General features: G+C 38.1%; 1 protein-coding gene across 1 annotated transcript in view; it reads right to left on the bottom strand.

The window, feature by feature from the left end:
* The window catches only part of ZNF236 (zinc finger protein 236), a gene marked incomplete at its 5' end in the record, with an annotated part of 114,904 nt that overhangs the window by 73,941 nt on the left and 21,234 nt on the right, over nucleotides 1-19,729 (bottom strand). The window contains 6 exons of the mRNA XM_008578795.1: nucleotides 6,646-6,874; nucleotides 7,899-8,102; nucleotides 10,972-11,115; nucleotides 13,429-13,601; nucleotides 16,599-16,723; nucleotides 19,354-19,532. Coding sequence (XP_008577017.1) covers nucleotides 6,646-6,874; nucleotides 7,899-8,102; nucleotides 10,972-11,115; nucleotides 13,429-13,601; nucleotides 16,599-16,723; nucleotides 19,354-19,532 — 1,054 coding nt within the window. The remainder of the gene's footprint in view (nucleotides 1-6,645; nucleotides 6,875-7,898; nucleotides 8,103-10,971; nucleotides 11,116-13,428; nucleotides 13,602-16,598; nucleotides 16,724-19,353; nucleotides 19,533-19,729) is intronic.

Genomic DNA, 19,729 nt, shown 5'->3' with positions numbered 1-19,729 from the left:
AAGTGGGGCTGGGCTGGGGGTGACTCACAGAGCTCGCAGAGTTGGGCCAGTCCGGTGCATTCCACTCCGTTTCTGGGTCGTCTCTGCTGGCTTACTTGGCCTTTGTTGTCTCAGGCTGCTCGCTCATACCCGCAGCAGGGCTTGGGCGCTCTCAGGAGTCTTCTTTTGTGTCGGCCCTGAAACCTCAAACCTGTTGTTGCTTGTTTGTCGTTGTAGGATCGTTGTTGAAAGATTTATTCATTTTTTGTTGCTCTTGGAAATGCAAATAGTACTCTGGTATCACAGCGCACACTTCTCAGGATCACGCTGTCTCCTGGCACGGCCGCTCCAGACCCGTCGCCATATTAGAATCAGTCACAGTGTATTTCTAATGCTACTTTAGGCTTATTGAAGTATATTTAGTGGGAATTTTCTGTTAAATGGCTGTAATTTTCCCTAAATATAGATATGTGACAATAAGAAGTTGTTTGCATACTAACTCAAATTGTTCTATATAAAAATGCTGTTAAAAGACATAGCAGCTATCCTAGTTCCTTGACTTTTTTGTTTGGAACTTTAAAAGTCAAGTCCTTTATAAAGACCATAGCAGTGAAAAACCATACTTTTTAAAAATGCTAAATATAAAACATTTGAAAAGTTTCTTTTATGCATGCAGACACAAGTATTGGTGGAATACAACGATCAAAACTAATTTACTGAAAATAGCAATCACATTTCTCTAAACTGTTTCAATGCCAATGTGTATTCTGCAACAGAGAATGGTTTCATAAATTTATTGATTTAAAAGTAGGTGCTGATGTTATATAATACTTACCAAAATTATATATACTTTACATAGTAAATCTAAAAAAAAAGAAAACCTACTTTTTTAGTAAATCTAAAAAAATAAAATCCAGCAATACGTTATAAAGAAAATACAAAGGAAGTTAAAAAAGGAAAATACAAAGGAAGTTAAAAAAAAAAATTTAAAGATCATAGCCGAGATGAAATGTGTGGTTTGTTTTGCATTAATAAATCAATTATTAATTTGCCATATTATAAATTAAAAATTATGAAAAAAGGCACTTGATAACACTCAAAATAAAAGGAAAAAAACCCTCTTAGCAAATTAGCAATGTAAAAGAACCTCCTAAACCTAAAAGATATCTATGAAAGACCTATACTAAAAAGCCAAACTCAATTATGAAACATTAAAATCATCTTCTTTAAAAAGTAAGGAAGCAGACCACTATCAACACTTCCACACAACATCATATCAGAGTCCAAGCCAATATAATAGGAATAGAAAACTGTCACAGTTCATACCCAATATGATTGTATATGTGGAAAACCCAAAATAATGTATAGACAACTTGCTACAATTAGAGGTTACTGGATTCACAGTCAATATAAAAAAGTCAATTACCTTTCTATAAATTAATAACAATCAGGAAATACGACTTAAAGATAAATTAGAGCAACACAAAACTAAGGTTAAAAAAATGAGTCTAACAGAAGATGTGCAAGAACTTTATGTACCAAAGGACATCAACAGGAGGAGAAACAAGATCATGAATATAAAAGACACTGTATTTCACAGACACCAATTTTCTTACCTAAAAACCAAGGCAGACCTGGAGAGAAAGGAAGATAAAATCTACTTGTATGTGTTACAAGTATTATTATAAAGTAGTGGAGATAGCATGGTATTGAAATTAACACAGATGAACAGATAAGTAGAAAGAACTGAGAGCCCAGACCTATTCACACACACAGATGAAAACCAGACCTATACCAAAATTGGCATTACATATCAGAGGAGAAGAGATAGATTTTTCAATAAATGGTGCTAGACAACTATTTACCATACAGAAAAAAATAAGATTTCAATTCTACCTCTTATCATACACAAAAATAAAGTCCAGGTGAACTAATGAATTAAATGTGAAAAGCAAATTTTTAATACTTTTGGAAGAACATGTGGGAAAATTCAACATGGGTAGGGAGAGATTTCATAAAACACAAAATGTATGAACTATAAATAAAAAGACTGATCAATTCAACTTAATTAGAAGTAAGCATCTCTACTCATCTTTTCATCAAAATCCACCTTCAAGAGAGTAAAAAGAAAAGCTCAACTAGAGAAGATATTTGGTTTTTTTGTTTGTTTGTTTGTTTGTTTTGAGACTGGCCGCACCGCGCTCAGCCAGTGAGCACTGTGAGCGCCATCGGCCATCCCTATATAGGATCTGAACCAGTGGCAGGAGCGCTGCTGCACTCCCAGCGCCGCAGTGCCGCACTCTCCTGAGTGCGCCTCGGGCTCGGCCCTAGAGAAGATATTTGAAACACATATAAACAACAACAATAAACAACAACAAAAAAAACAATCAATAAGAAAAAGACAAACATCCAACAGAAAAAAGAAACAGGGATCTATATGAAAAGATAGCAAATGGCTTTTCAAGTCCCTTCTAAAATTTAAACCTGGGTAACAGATGATGGTTAAAATTTCATTCTTTCGACCAGTGCAGCAATTTATGAATCTGTATGCATATGTATGTTTGTGTGACTACAATCAAAATCACCCACCTCTAAGTGTTTGATTTGCATAAAGTATTAGTAATATATTAACAAAATTTAATACTACAAAGTTTGGGGGATCTGTGTAATATGGAAAAACAGTTGAAATGGAATTGTTAAAATGATCCTTAGAGCAGAATGTTCTCCTACCTCATCTGAATCTATCTTAACACTCCATTTGCTTCACCCAATTTCTATTAATACTTGGTTCTCCTCCTTTCCACTCAGTAAAGCTTTCGCTTTCTCACTACAGCCCAGTGATAACTCTTATCTCTACTTAAAGCACTCCTTTAACTGAGCAATCATCTGACAGTCTGCCTCTGTAGTCTACAAACTGTTCTATGTTGGCACGCATTGCCTGTGCTCTTACTCTTTACGTAACGAACGTCTCCTAGGTAGCTGTCCTTTTAATACTTGTATATTATAGTGTGTTATGATATATTTAGTACATAATTGGTGTGTAGCTCAAAACCAGATTATCACTGAAAAAATTAAAGGTCTTAAGATAATATTTATATTTAATTATAAATTATATCATTCAAAATAGAACCTAAAGAAAAATCTAATAAACTCTGAATATCTTACTATCAAGGAATTCTATACAAATCAGATAAATCATGCAATTTTTAAACTAAATTCAACTTCATTCAAATGAATAAGAATTTTTTTAAGTTTCTCTAGAGTGAATTCATATAAAAGTGTGAAATGATATAGAATAACAAGTAACTTATATGAACCATGAATAAAGAAATCTTTATTTCTACTATAAAGGGCCCCCTAAAAGAGAAAGAAAAGCAGGAATAAAAAAAAGGCCTCTTGAATTATTCAAAGTATACGTAAAAATCCAAACATGTTCACACACTTTAGTTTTAGAAAATCTGCAAAGGTTGCAAAGGTACTCACCAAGAATAAATAAATACTTAGTTTTTATGCAATTATAAAAATAAAATTTATCAGAGCTATAAGCACTTGGCAGAGTACAAGCAGCAAAATAAGAACATGGGGGAAGGGTTGTTAGCTGGAATTGAAAACAACACACAAGGCATAACAAACATATTTTTAAAAAGCAGGTGAACCTGAGAACCTCAGCATCCTAGAGCCCACGTGCTGCAACAGGTCAACAGGATGCCAGCCTGTGATAGATCAGGACAGTAACTGAAGTTCACAGCAAGAATCCTAAGTTGCCAAGAAATGGTTAACAAGATCACATTCTGGTCTAAGAAGGTAGAGTGTGCAACAGCTTTTAGAAAGGTTTCCACACAGGGCCGGCCCGGTGGTGCACTGCTACAGTGCTCCCACCGAGGGTTCGGATCCCACATACAGACCAGCCGCTCACTGGCTGAGCGAGGTGCGGGCGCAACACCGAGGGCTGCGATCCCGTTGCCGGTCCCGGTCCGGTACGGGCGCGACACTGAGGGTTGCAATCCGTTGCCGGTCACGAAAAAAGACAAAAAGGAAAAAAAAGAAAGGTTTCCACACAAAACAGTTGCAATACACCATTTCATATGGAAAGGAATAAGTCATCAGCTTTCCAAAACACCTTTCACCATGATTTCCAGACAGCCCAAATTTCACCATAAGAAATTTCAAACTTTACTAAAAACTCACAATGATTTATCTATCATGAGTTATTGATAAATACAAAAGCATTTGTTAAATTTTTAAATATACAAACCTCCTAAAATAAGAAAGCAAATTCTACCAAAAACATTCACTCTTACAAAACTGAGTAAATCAAATAGCAATAACTTCACATAGCAGAGTGCATCACCTTGCGTATATAATTAAGAAAACGTTATTTCTGCCGGGACAAGAATAGTTTGGTTCACAGTATTCCTAGGATATCAAATAGTATTCTGTCCTTAGAGAGGTATTTTCTGAAACAATAACTACATTAAAAGTGTCCTGGTCACTGGAAAGTTTTAATCAGAAAAGTATCTTTGTACAGAAATATGTCCCCAATAATTTTCTCATCACAGTATCAGAAAGATATTCAAAAAACAACAACAAAAGAGTCGGCTCCAATTTGTACTAAGGATCACCTTTAATCTAAAACTAGATTGGCATACACTTGCTCAGTACTCTATATAAGCTTTTAATTTATTCAAGTACTCCAGAAATTAGTTTACACAATCTTTACAAACTCTGTAAGCACATGCTCCATACAATAATGCTCCATTCTAAGTTCCCTATCTAGCACTCTGTGCAGAAGAGAGCACTGTTCCCAGCACCTAAGGGTCTGGGGGGAGTCACAGGTATGAAGCTCACCTTCTCTGCTTGGAGGGCCGTTCACTGCTCCTCACTCAGTGGCTACATTCATATGAGAATATCTTTAATTGAGCATGATAACTGAAGACAACAGCCAGCAGTAACTCACGAGAGGTTTCAGACAGGCTGTGGACATCCATCAGTTTATGAGGAACACACAAAACACTGTAACCTGTAGGGCTACCTTACAGCTAATCAAATATATGGAAATGGCTCCTTTTTTATCTCTCTTGTCTGGATGGATACAGAAAACCTGGAGGATAAACTGCTTAGATTCCAGCACCCTATTTTTCAAGTGAGGAGTAGAGGGCCAGATCAAGGAGAAAGGAGAGGAGGACTACAGTGCTGTGTGGGCTGAGAAACAAGAACGTCACAGTCACACTTCATAAATGAGGAAATACGTTCTGGGAAAGAAGTGTTAACACAGATGACAAAGTCATTCCATGCTTTGCAGCAAGAAACCACTTGTTCCCCAAGACTCCCGGAAGAGATATTTACAGTAACAGTTTTGCCCAAAAGACGTAAGTCTATCTTATTCATGAAAGATTTAGTAACTGCCTTCTCCTCTGCAAAGAGCCATATTGAGCATGGTGGGGTGTTCAGAGACTAACCTTAGTGAGAAAGGCATGTCGGAGGCCAGGACAGGCCAAAAGCTAGGCCTCTAGCACCAAAAAGTAGCCAAGTTGTGGATGCAAAGGAAAAGTTCTTGAAGGAAATTAAAAGTGCTACTCCAGTGCATACACAAATGACAAGAAAGCAGAACAGCCTTATTGCCGATATGCAGAAAGTTCTAGTGGTCTGCATAGAAAATGAAACCATTTCTAGCTTTTGATTTAACGTCAGAAATAGCAGTTCTTCCTTTCATTTGAACACTTAGAGTCCCTCGCAGCAGGGTTATTAACTGACCTAGTTTCAACACTGCTGTGTCTCAGGGAATAATGAGGCCTGGAGAGAGGGAGAGAGATGGGAAACAGCTGGTCAGTGGAGCAGTCAGAACACATGCAGCATTTATCGATTAAGTTTGCTATCTTACATAGGCACAGTTCCTGGCACCCCAAAACAATTACAATAGTGACATCAAAGATCACAGATCACCATAACAAATGTATTAATGATGAAAAAGTTTGGAATATTCCAAGAATTACCAAACTGTGACACAGAGACACGAAGTGGGCACAAGCTTTTGGAAAGTGGTTCCAGTAGACTTGCTAGAAACAGGGTTGCCAGAAACCTTCAATTTGTACAAAAACACAGTATCTGCAAAATGCAACAAAGCTAAGAGCAATAAAAAAAGGGATGCCTGTAAGTTTTTACTCAGCAGAGTGGTGGGAGGGAAAACTGGGATGCAGGTTGTGCCAGGAGCTGGGTGTGCAATGGGAAGGGACTGAGGAGTTCAAGGGGTAGCTGTGCTGTGGGCTCATCCAACGGAATATTCGGGTGGGATGAAGAGGGAGAGAATGGCCAGGAGGCTTCTGGAACAATGGCGCCAAGATAAGCACCTGGGCAAGACAAACTAAGAGAAAGTAACGGAGCCAAAGCCTAACAGAGGCCTGAACACAGGGGAAAGAGAACAGTCAGACTGTAAGTCCTGTTGACCAGTGAGGAGAAACTACAGGAAAGAACACAACTTACAGAAAAGAGATAAGTTTAAAATTTATGACTTGTCATCCTTTTTAATTTTAAATACTAATCAACTACAGTTAGATTCAAAACATTCAACAAATATATCACCTTCAGAAGGAAAAGGGAGGGCATGTTTTTTAAAAACAAGCAACATGCTATCCAAAATGTCTAAGTATTAAAGCATATTAAAATTACCAGGTAGAAATGGTGATTTCTTCTTTATAATCTTTTTTTCTTTTTTATCCAACTTCTCTGGGCTTTCCTGTTCTTTTGCTTGCTCTGCATCTGTAGGGTCAGTTTGTTCATTGGAAACATTGGAAATATCTGGATTCTGAATCGGCGTGGCATTAGTCCTGGCATGGCTGGAGTCATTAGGATGTGCTGCAACTGGAATTGAAGACAGCCCACTGTTTTCTAAGGCTTGCTAAGACAGAACAAAACTAAAAGGTTAGAAGATAAAGTGGCCCAAATCTGCCTACCAAAATCAATCACAAAGATGTCATAAAGCTTTACCTATAGAATTCTAATTCCACTTCAAGAAATAAAAACCTACAGTTCCAAGTAATCATTTACAACCGAGGCTTCCAACTCTTTGAAGCTGTAACATCCCTGATACCTAACATCGCAACCCCATCCAAAATATATGATAACCACATTTACATTTCTAAATTAAAGGAAATTAAAATTAATTAATTTGACTTTTAGAAATCTTACCTCAAACAACTCTGGTTGTCTCTAAACATATTTGGGAATCCCTATTTTAGGGCATAACTTACACTGGGTTTACCTCTAAGATACTGACTGTGGCCTGACATCTGAGATTCCTTATATCCCTGGTGAGTTTTTTACCATGAAGGTATAGGACGAAGTTTAGTTTAAATAATAGAGAGAGGGAGGGGAAGAAGAAGGCCACTGCTGTTTGGAGGTGGAGAAATTTTGTGATGTAATGCTGGACTAGGGGTACAGCAATCGCAAAAGAGCTGTGTGCTCCCTTTTCTTCCTCCTCTCCCACAGGTGCACAGACTGTTCACACACCGATAAGAGAAAGCCATTGTTAAAACTCAGAATTGTAAACACCTCTATCTCAAAATAGTACACCAGAAACTTAAGAAAAAATAAAATATTTCCTTCGCCTCTGTCAACAGAATACATAAAAGACAAGTTCTGAAAAGCCCACTGTTTTCAGGTAATTTCACTTATGGAGAAACGGTTAGTTTTTTCAACTTTTAAAAATTTATACATTAACAAATCATTTAGAATCCTACACTGTCCATAAGCAATTAGATAAGCAATTTTGTTCCACTATAATTTTTTTTGACTCAGACACATTTTTAATCGGGACACCTTTACTCGGACAAGTCCTGCATATTTATTTTTCAGTAACAGTCCCTGGTTTCTGACAGAGCGCAAGTGCAGAAGCCTCGCGCCAGCAGGTAGAGGTGCTTCACCTGGAGGATGTCCTGGCTGATGCCCACTGTAATACTTAGTTGCTGCCCGGGCTGAGGGGACTGGTTTGACTCCACAGGCCCTGGCTCTGAGAGTTCCAGAAGTTGCTGGATGACATCGGTCACTGCCTGAGAATTCTGCTGACTTGAGGCTGACGTAACTTGGGCTTCCGTCTGCTGAAGAGGTAATGTCTGAAACAGCGTGGCCTAAAACACAGCAACATTTTCACTAAAAACACAATTTTGCTCTTTTACTGGAAAAAGAAAAAGAAATAGTAAATACCCTCCTTAAAAGCATTAAGCTCTAACAGTATCCTAGACATAAAATTTAAACACAGTGCCTCACTGATTTTTGTGTTAGGCACAAGACTGGCTCTTAAATGAACATACTCTGGGAACTGCTGTACTACAATTCTTTTAAGCATTTTTTAAGTGAGCAGTAGAGACTACCAATTCAAGTTGGCAGACTGAGCTCACAAACCCTCATCTTCCGGCTAATGCATTAAATGAGGTGAAAGAATGAAGCAAGTATAAAGTTCCAAAACAAAACAAAACAAAACCACTGTGGTCCAAAAAATTAAACAACTTTCTGAAAAACAGGGAGACTGGAGGAACAAATGCTCTATAATGAGACAGCCAAGAAAATCTAAGGAAGGGGCTATGTGAAACAGGGATCCAGTTTGGTTCCTGAAGAAGCTCAGGAATCTGAAATGCCATATCCAAAATACCGTGGAGGGAAGTGAAACTATTCTATACAATAGTGTAATGGTAAACACAAGACACTATACATCTGTCAAAACCCACAGAATACACAACACCAAGAGGGAACCCTCCTGTAAACTACAGACTTTAGATAATATATCAACGATTATTCACTAGTTGTAACAAATGTACCACACCACCGCAATGTTATAAGAGGGGAAATTAAGGGGCCAGGGGAGGGAGAGTACGTAGGAGTTCTCTGTATTTTCTGCTCAAATTTTCTGTAAACATGAAACTGCTCTAAAAATAAAGTCTATTAATTAAAAAAAAAAGACAGTGGGAAAAAATACTTAGGGCTGAAAATGAACCCCTTTGTCTTTGTCCATAGAACAAGTGCCGTTAGGCAAAAAGACAAGGGATTGCCTCTAAAAAAGAACAAACAAAAAGGGCACCATTTGTGGCACTTAGTTCTCTAGACTAAATACACAGTCCTTTGTGTCCTGCCACCACGGTCCCCCAAGTTCAAGAGCTCATGCCTTGGCATTCACACTGCAAATGACTACTGATGACCCATAAGCACTGTCCACGCATAAAACGTGCACACCCACAGGCTTACTGTTACCTTGCTCTGAAATAAAGACAGGCAACCAAAGATTCTAAATGCGTGAGACAGGGCAGGGGCGGAGGGGATGTTGACCCAAGGGAGATAACTCAATGAGCAGAAGGAAACTTTTAAAAAAATGTTTAGATTTCAGAGGAGGTACATCGAATCAAAAAAAAGTCCTAAAAAAAGAAACAATCAGCTCACACAGGACAGCTCTCAGAATTAAAAATCTCACCAAAAAAAAAAAAGAGTCATAAGATAAAACTGAAGAACACTCTCAAAAGTAGAGTAAAAAAGCCAAGAGCTAGAAAATGTGAAAGGCAAAATAAGAAACATGTAGAATCAACTCAGGAGGCTGAATGTTTGATTCCTAGACAGTCCTGAAAAAGAACGTATACAACTTAACTTATAATGCTTTCTCATACCCAAATTAGGGTACAAAGTAGGGTAGATTCCTGGTTTCTAAACCCTTATACTACATTTTCTGTTCGTTATTGAGAATATAAATTTTTGAAGTGATCTGGATTATCATTCATTCCAGGTTATTCACTACATCTACATTTTGATTTGCATATTGCCAAAGGAAACGGTGAAAACCCTAATATTTGGTTGACTTATACATTGAAAATTTTATTAAAAAAAAGAAGTCCAAAATAGAATTTTCAAGACTTAATTATTAGACTCTTCAATTAGTCTATAGTTTTATAACTTTTTTTACAACATTCTCTCTGATCAAGAATAAACAGAAATTGTCCGAAGATGCAAGAACAAACAGCAAAGTGAACCTGATGTTTAGAAACCGAATGCCAACTAGGCTTATTTTCCACACTGGTAGGAACACAGATGTTGACAACAGCAGCTGCCAACTGGCTGCGTCTGTGAGCACACATTAAAACTTCTGGGACTTTGGTATTTAACGTCTGCTACTTCTAATATACCACATTCTTTGCTTAGATTTGCCTTTTATGATCAATTGAGAAGGTAGTGTAGAAGAAGCAATTGGTAGAGGCTGACCTATAGAATCCCACAAAAAAAGAGCAAAAGTGTGTCCATGTGTGTGTCTGTGCATCTGTGTGTCCACATGTGTCTACGTGTGATGTGTCCCTGTGTGTGCGTGTATGTGTTGAGAAACATACAATTTTTAAATACATGTACTGGAAAATACAATTTAGTTTCCCAAAAGCCCAAAGACTTGGGAAAATTATCACTTTCACATTAGAAAAGAACAAATAACTCTTATCTACAAAGGATATAAATTCTTAAATTATTAATAAAATAATGTAGGGCTGAGCCTGTGGCGCACTCGGGAGAGTGCAGCGCTGGGAGCGCAGCGACACTCCCGCCGTGGGTTCGGATCCTATATAGGAATGGCCGGTGCGCTCACTGGCTGAGCGTGGTGTGGGTGACGCCACACCAAGGGTTGCGATCCCGTTACCGGTCACGAAAAAGACAATAAATAAATAAATAAATAAATAAAATAATGTAAATATAGAGTATTCAATAATCATCAATAACACTATAGGAATCATAATTTCATAAATTAATAATTACATCTTGCCTTACTTTTTTACAAGTTCAAATCATACTCTTCTAAAATGTAAAAAGATGACTTTTTTCACAAATGTAAAAAAAAAAAAAGTAGCAACTTATCACCATATAGGCAACTTTCTTAGCACCCTTTTGGTACTAAACATTTATTTCTGAAGGTCATATTTAAAATAACAAATTTTAGTTTAAAAATTCTTCTATAAACCAAATTTCTAAACTTACCGTTAAGACATGAGCAGTTTCTGTAGAACTTGTTGAATTTTGTGGACCACCCATATGCATCTTGCTGATATGAGTGTTTAAGCTACCTAAACTTTTAAATACACAACTACATTCTGTACAATTATAGGTAGGTCCATTCTTGACCTTAAGGAATAAAAAAGAAAAGTGATATTTTTTTACAATTAATTATTAGATAAACATTTAAGTTATAGCAAGTCATAATTTACCATTCCATTCAAAATGACAGAAATAATCTACATTTTTCAACATTTCTTTTTTCATTTAAATAAGATAGCTGTAGATTCAACAATCCAACTCCTTAAAATATATTCTAGTAAGAGATTAATTGAAATTTCAGTCTTTTCTGTAAATTAGAAATGATGCAGGAGTGAAAAAACATTTTTCAGTTATGTAATCTAATAAAAAAAAATATTTGACATATGATGTTCTCAATTTCTTAAATGGTTAAATATGATGCTCAGTAACAAAGGCTAGACAATTAGATATAAATATTACTCTGAGTAAGCTTTCCAGGGACCAAAACATACATGTTAGGAAGGATTGTCACACAGTGTATAAGTTTTTCGTCACCCATTTTGATATTCCATTCCAACAACTAATTTTAAAAACTATGAAAAAGCCAGAAGCAGAACATCTGTGAACAAAGAAAACATCTAAAATATTCTTCTGCTTTTACTCAAGCCCAGCGTTAGTTAGTTACAATTATGAAGGATGACCCGAAAACCCGTTGGCCTCTCTAAACTTAAACAAGACTCCATTCTATTTTCAGCACCTCATGAAGGACCAGATTTAAGAATTAGATTCCTCACAAGATTGGATAATATTTACAAACCAATCTCCAGAGGCCCTTTCTGGAACAACCCATCACAGTACAGCCCCAGTGTCCCAGCCCCTGAAGGAGTTTTCTAAACTTGGGAGTACAGCCGAGCATCCCACAGAGCTGTGCTCAGGCTCCATGTGGTATCTCTGTGGCTGTACACAGATACAATCATTCTTAAGCAATCATCTCTACTCAGAGGCAGCACCACAGGAATGACACATACAACCCACATGTGCTCTCCTGAGATCTAAAGGTAACCACGCTTCACATTATCAGTACCTCACTAATATATATATGCCCTTCCCAATGTCTCTGTGTCTTAGATAATAGAAAGACTTTTTAAAGTAACTCAGTGTGTATGGAATTCTGAATCTGTTTATAAATCTATGTGAAGTGTGCAGATTTTTTTCATTTTAGATTTTATTTTGCTTATCTAAGATCTAAGACAACTTCTACTTCTTGTTTTATTAAGTTTGGGTACAAGTGTACCATTAACTCCTAGTTCACTTAAGTGTTACTTAAGGTATTACTCCAATGAACAAGATGAAAAGACACATATTTGCTTTTAAGAATATAATAGTTTTCATTGCATGAAACAGTTTCATAGAATAAATTTTTTCTTTTTGGCTGGTCTGGGGACATGAACCCTTGACCTTGGTGTTATAAGGATGTGCTCTAACCAGCTGAGCTAACCGGCCAGCCCACAGAATAAATTGATCCATGATAAAAGTATTTGTGTTGCTTAAATATTTCTTTGTATTCTACAATTCAACCATACATAAGACACCAAATCATGACAATTAGTAAGAGCAAAAGTTAATCTACTTAACAGAAACACTATCAGAGAATCTACAAATCAGTGTGATCTGCAGACCACAGAAAATTACAATAGAAAACTGTGAACATCATTTAGCTGAAATAGTTAACATGAAGCACAGTAGTAAGTAAGCCAGGGCTCTGTCCAAAGGAGACACAAAAGTGCCACATGGGGCTAAACCTAAGTTTAGCAATATTAGCAATAGAAAAATACTTTTTTTCTCAATTTTATCTCTTGTCTTTCAAATTCTTACACTTGATAGCATCTGCGTTTCAAGTTTGCTGAAGGGATGACATAAATTATTCAGACTGATAAATTGTTAACTAACAAAGTTATCATGTATTTTCAAACATTTATTCATCGTGGGCCGGCCCTGTGGCGCACTCGGGAGAGTGCGGCACTGGGAGCGCAGCGGGGCTCCCGCCGCGGGTTCGGATCCTATAAAGGGATGGCCGGTGCACTCACTGGCTGAGCGCGGTGTGGGCAACACCAACCCAAAGGTTGCGATCCCCTTACCGGTAAAAAAAAAAAAAAAAAAAAAAAAAACATTTATTCATCGAACCTTTAATATTGTTAGCAAGAAGACAAAAAGATATTATTTTATATTTCTTCCATATGTAATAAACCAAAAAGCTTCCTATAAATATATTTTTATAATATATATCCTATAAGTATGTTGTCCAAGACAGGGTTTGATCAGCACAAACTCAATCTGCATTTTTTTAAAATGGAAGGGAATGTCTCAGGTTTGCTCATTAACTCAAGAGATTACTGTGTACACCCCCAATGCTGTGTTTACCTCTGAGTGAACTCTCTGTACATGTGACTGAAGATTCCCTTTTTGAGAAAAGGCGGCAGGACAAAAGGCACAGGCGTGGGGTTTTTCACCTGTGTGCTTAATCATGTGGGTTTGCAGTGCCCCCTTCTGGTTAAAAGCTTTTCCACATTCACTACATCCAAATGGCCTTTCACCTAGAAAGGGAGAAAAATGATCAAAATATAATTCCATATTGTGTGAGCATCTTCAGGATTAAAAAGAGATATAGTCAAGTTACCCAAACTTAAGACCCCATATATATCCTTCCAGCCAAAACATCCCCCTGGGGTATTAGACTCATATATATACTTGTCTTCTCAAAATCTCAAAATTAACATGTCCAAAACTGAACTCCTGACCCCCTCCCAAACATGCTCCACTGCAGCCTTCTCCGGTCAATGCCATCCTTTTAGGAGTTCAGGCCAAAAACTTGAGAGTCATCTTTACCTTTGCTTCCTCTCTTTTGTGCCCACAAATATATCATTTGCTGGTATATCAGCAAATCCTGCTGGTTCCACCTGCCAACCATCTCCAGAGCAGCACTGCTCCACATCCACAGCCACCATGCTGATCTAAGGCACCATCCCATCACTGAGCTCCAGAAACTGCCTCCTAACTGGACTCCTTGCTTCCACCCTGGCTCCTTACAGGCTGTTCTCAAAACAGCAGACAGAAAGACCCTTTTCAAAATCTAACTCAGAGCAAGTCACCTGTCTGCCCAAAACCTTCTGATGACTACCCCATGCAGCCAGAGTCAGAGCCCGTGCTGTGGTTCCCAGAGTCTCAGCTCACCTCCCACCATCCTCCTCGCTCCCTCCCCCAACCTTCTGCTGCTCCCAAACACATCAGGCAGGCTTCCATCTCTGGGTCCTTGAATGCTCTCTGCCTGGACTGTTCTTCCCAGCATCCACAAAGCCTGATCCTTCATATTCTTCAGGCCTTTGCTGTAAACCACCTGCTCAGTAATGACTTTCCAGTGCATTCTATTTAACATTAAAACTTCCACATCCATCCTGGGAATCCCTAATCTCCTCCTCTGCTTTATTTCTCTCCACACTGGTTATTATCATTTGACTTTTTACATTTTACTTATTATCCATCTTCCCTCAGAAAATATCCTCTAAAATGGCAAGGTTTTGGTCTGTTTTGTGCACTACTATAACTTCAGTACCAACAACAGTGTTTCACACATACTAGCTTTCAATAAGTATCACTGGATGAAAGAATGAGTGAAAAGAGAAAATTAAGGTAGGAGCGAATTGCAAGGCCAGTTTAATTTCTGGTTTCACAAAATTTTCACTCCCTAAGAAATATAAAGTAACATCAGATTCCTGCTTCTTGGACAGTCTTAGGGTTAAATGAATGAGTGAGATGTGACAGCCCTGGAGAAGGTATGCTGATAGGAAGCGGCCTTGCTTTCAGTTAGGGGAGGAGGGGCTGGCAGTTCAGAAGCATGGTACAAGCCAGGGTCCTCGTCACAGGACTGCTGTGTGGAGACCTACTTCCTGCTCTGGATGGCAATGCCTGAGGTGCACTCACTCAACCCTTCTTGGATGGGGCCCCAGGGGGTTCGCTCCCATCACATCGTCACAGGCAGCACGGGGCACAGCCATGCCAAGACCAGGCCCAGAACATGCACACAGACTGTTTGGGAGCACACGGGAATGGGGGGTGTTGGGCATGTGCAGGTGGCCGCTGCCACCCCTCGCAGGCCCAGACTGCCTGCTGTTTACATGAACTGGCCTGCAATAGCCCATTAGGGTCTGGATAACCTACTTTCCCAGTACACTGGGCAGCTCACAGGCCAATCCAAACAACAATTGTGTGTTTTTAAAGTTCAGTGCCAGGAAGAGTACGTATAGAATCCCAAAATCATATACAGTAATGTGAGACTACACGTATGCATATCTCTGGGAGTGACAGTATACTTAAGATGTGTGTGGATTTATGTACGCAGAGAAAAAATCTAAAAGGGGTAGATACCAAACTATTAAAGGTAGATAACATTTGAGAAGCAGGCCTGAGAAGAATTCTCTTTACTTTTTACTTTATATGTCTCTACTTTGAATAAAGTATATAACATTTTTTAAACTATTTTTTAAAATGAAACTTCAAAGAAGATAAACTAGAGCTTAATACTCTACAAATAAAATGTATTATCACATTTCTAAAGATGTTATTTTCTTTTTCCCTTGCTCCAAAAAATAAACATAAGCTGGTACTCTGAAACTATCAACTTTATACAAAAATATACACAACTCTGAAATTGTCTAAATGACTCTACAATACTCTACATAGAGATATTTCACTGAAAACACTGAAAAGGAAAAAAAAAACCAACAATGTAGCATAATGAGAACTGGTTGACAAGCAACCAGCCAACTAGCTGTGAGCTTCCTTACTCTGTCACTGTAAAGGGAAACCAAATCACAAGTATGGAAGGAAACAAAATGACAAAGCAAGGATCACTTTCATTCCAAATACTGTCACTACTCGCTTGGTTTTCCTCTGTCCTTCCCTAGGAAAGATCACGTATTACTAATGCAATATCATAAACTGATTGTTTTTTACAAGATGGCAAAGAGTATTCTGCCATGAATGCCGGGCTCACTTTCAAACATCTCAGCAAAACTAACAAATGAACAAGGTGAGGTAGGGAGAAACCAAGTTTTCATTATTTTAATGTTTTGCAACCTAGTTAGTGAGGTGAAATTACAGAACATGAAGACCTAGTGCTTTCTTCATTAATTTAGATCTAATTAGCCTAGTGTAACATCTGACACATTGTAACACTCAAATATTCATGAATTAAATGAGTGAATAAATACCTTAATAATAATAACAATAACAATAATAATAATAATAATAATAATAATAATAATAATATCAACTCCCAATTATTGACAGCTTACCATATACCAAGCACTTTGCTATGAGCACTACATATATTTTTCCATTTACAATGTAGGACAATCATATGACAGACAGAATATTCACATCTTTCAAGTGAAGAAATGAAACCACAGAAAGATTAATTTCACCAAGATTACACAGCAAACTATGGGAAAGCCAGGATTAGATTCCAGGTCAAGCTAGTGCTAAAGCACATAATAAAGCATAATAAATCATCCAAAAGTAAAGGTTTTTCATACCTGTGTGTATCCTAATATGTCGAGTTAACTGACTTGGCTTTTGAAATGTCTTTCCACAGTGTGGACATGAATATGTGAATCCACTTCTGTCAATGTTCCGATTATAAGACCTTGTACCTGATACCCTAGTACAACACAGGGGAGAATACATATTCAGTCATCTCTCTTACATTACAATTTCAAAATGAAATCCTACTGGAAAGTTTAGCTGGCTGGTCATCAGAACATGTTTTAATGATAAGCCAATCATGTATATATACGAACATGTGACATATACACATATACATGTATGAGACTTCTGTATTCAATATCATAAAATTCATTTTTTCTATTTCTGATGAAAAGAGAAACTTGGCTATTTCAAGTCAAAAAACTGCAGTTGGAGTGGGGAAGAGGAAAATGTCTCTTCTAGACAAAGTTATACCCCTGATGGTCACACATAAAGACAAGTCAGGTATAATTTCTGTGTCGACACTAAGTCTGCGCTATCTCCCCAGTCTCCTTGCTTTCAATACCTTATAGAAGGGGCTGACTTCTAAACTCCTACCTCCAGCCACTCTGACACCTGCTCCAAACCCGAGCCCTACAGTGCTCTCTGCCTGTACCACCCTGCACCACCCCGCCGGGGGAGCTCACCAGCAGCCTAAACCTAACACACGCAGGAGACAGCTCTTCATTTAATCCCACCTGCTCCTCTGCATGTCAGGAAAGGGAAACTGCCGGCTGTGCATGTTTAAACCTCAGGAGTCACACTAGCATCATCACGTCCATCTGGAAACGCTGCTCGTTTGACTGAAACTCACTCCCACGAGCTCCCATCACTCACACCCAGTGCCTGTCGAGATCCTGGAACAGCAGCGTCTTCCCAGCCTTCTGCTTCGATGGCCTCCTAAAGGGTCTCCCTGCCTCAACTCCCGCCCGTACAGCAGCCACAGCGATATCCTTCAATCTGGTCAGGCCAAGCTTCCCCGTAAAACCCTCGCACGGCCAGCTGTCCACATACAAATGAGACACCGCGCTCCCAGGAAGCCTTCAGCCCTGGCCTGCACTCTCCCCTCTGCAAAAGGCTCCCAACCACCCCTCCTGTTTCTGAAACACACAGTCGGCTGCTCCTGAGATTCTGCCAACTGCTCTCTGCTCAGCCTGGAATGCCCTTCTGGACCTACAGGGCTCCTTCTCCTCCTCCAAGTCTCCTTTCTAATGCCCTCCTCAGAAAGGCCTGTGCAAAACAGCCACCTCCCCCGACCACCACTCCAGATCAACCTGGTTTTCTTTCCTTCTCAACACTATATATATGAAGCTGCTGAACTGACTAACCCACTCACAAGGTCACTGTTGATCTTCCCTACTAAATAATAGCTCCGTGAGGATGGGGTCTCATCGTCTGGTCTGTCTCAAACTGGGAAGACCAAGAGAGAAGCCAGGGCTGTCTATGAGCCTAACGACCCCCTTAACATCTACAATCATCTCTCTAAAACCTTAGAAGAAACATTGAAAATGTCTTCATTAAAACTTCCTCAAAACAAAATCTAGTGTGTACAGAGAACATGAATTATATTTTGGGGGTTTAAAAATCACTGAAAAAAATGAAGTATTAGATGGATACCACATTAGTCAAGAATAGATCAAATAAAAAAGAAAGATGAGACAGTTGATCCTATGAACATGCTCATCCACATTTCTAAAACACAAAAGCAAAGGGATAAATACTACAGAGTCTTCAGGCATTCTATAAACTTTAATTAACTGGGGTGGGACTTCCTGTTACTGTTAAAAAGTACAGATATTTCCTACCCATTTGCGCTTGGACGGGTGGCAAGCTAAACTGATAATAGTTAAAATAATTGATACTGCCTTTGAGTTATTGGGGAAATAAGCTAAATGAGTGTGACAATTCATTGTCACCATCGACTCACCTGAGCACCAGGGCCAGGAAGAACTCCTTATTTCATTTTATTAAGAAATGGGAATATCAGTAAAAATACATAATTAGGAATGCGTGAGATATGAAATTTTGAAAAATGTGTTAAATTTGACTAGGAATAAATCATACATGCATTCAAACATAGGCATGGTTGTTAAGATCATGAGCTCTAAAAGCAGACAATTAGGATTTAAATCTCTAAATCTTGACTTATAGGCTGTAAAAACCTCATGAAAGTTACTTGATCTCCCTAATCTAGGTTTTCTCATCTGCAAAATGGGTATATAAAAATACCCTGGCTTGATAGGGTTGTTTGTAATGATTAAATGAGGTTATTAATATATTTATTTTTTTATATTTATATATAAATATATAAATACTTTATATATTTATATACATATTTCTATACATACTAAGAACAGTGTCAGGCACAGATGAATTCTCAGCAGTTAGGTGCTATAAATAAACTAATTCATTAAAAAGGGTGCTAATTAGGCTTTTATAAATCTACTTTACATACTTTGTTACCTCCCCATAAAAAACATATTGCCGGTACTGTGTTCTAAAGCTTTTAATACTATAATACTAGCTAAACATTTCTACCCATACAGCTTGACACCTATTAATTTTCACACTTGTCTTCCCTACTACAGACATGAACTATACGTGTTATAAAAGACAGTCTGACACCATACCAAATTAGCTGTGTGGTTCCACTTTGCTGCGTTCTTATTCTAAAGCAGCAAATACTTTTAATTGATTGTAGCAAACTATGCCAATTTTAGACATACTATATAGATTTTTTAATCAAGCTCGACTAGTGAGTCTTACCTAATTTTATAATGAGTCTTCATGTGTTCCTTCAGCTCTGATGAGGTTTCAAACTCCTTCTTGCAGGCCTTACACGTATGAACGCGGGTTCCAGCCAGCTCCTGACGGTGCTCCTCCATGTGTATGGCCAACTGGCTCTGCAGAGTAAACTCATCCCCACACTCAGAACAGATGAGGTTCTGGAAAAGAGAACGCCATTGATGAGCAGAGAAAACATTTCAAAACCATGACTTCTGGAACTAGTATCGTAAATGGTCAATCTACAAACTATTCTCTCCTCTGAAACTAGCATGATTTTCGCTTCTCAAAAAATGTATCATTATATCCAAATCTGGATATATATAAAAGTTGTTTCTTTATGAGAAGAAAAAGATGG

Source organism: Galeopterus variegatus, unplaced genomic scaffold (genome assembly GCF_000696425.1).
Source record: "Galeopterus variegatus unplaced genomic scaffold, G_variegatus-3.0.2 Scaffold1759, whole genome shotgun sequence".
NCBI lineage: Eukaryota > Metazoa > Chordata > Mammalia > Dermoptera > Cynocephalidae > Galeopterus > Galeopterus variegatus.
The sequence above is the reverse complement of the archived record's forward strand: the minus strand, read 5'-3'. Positions and strand labels throughout refer to the sequence as shown.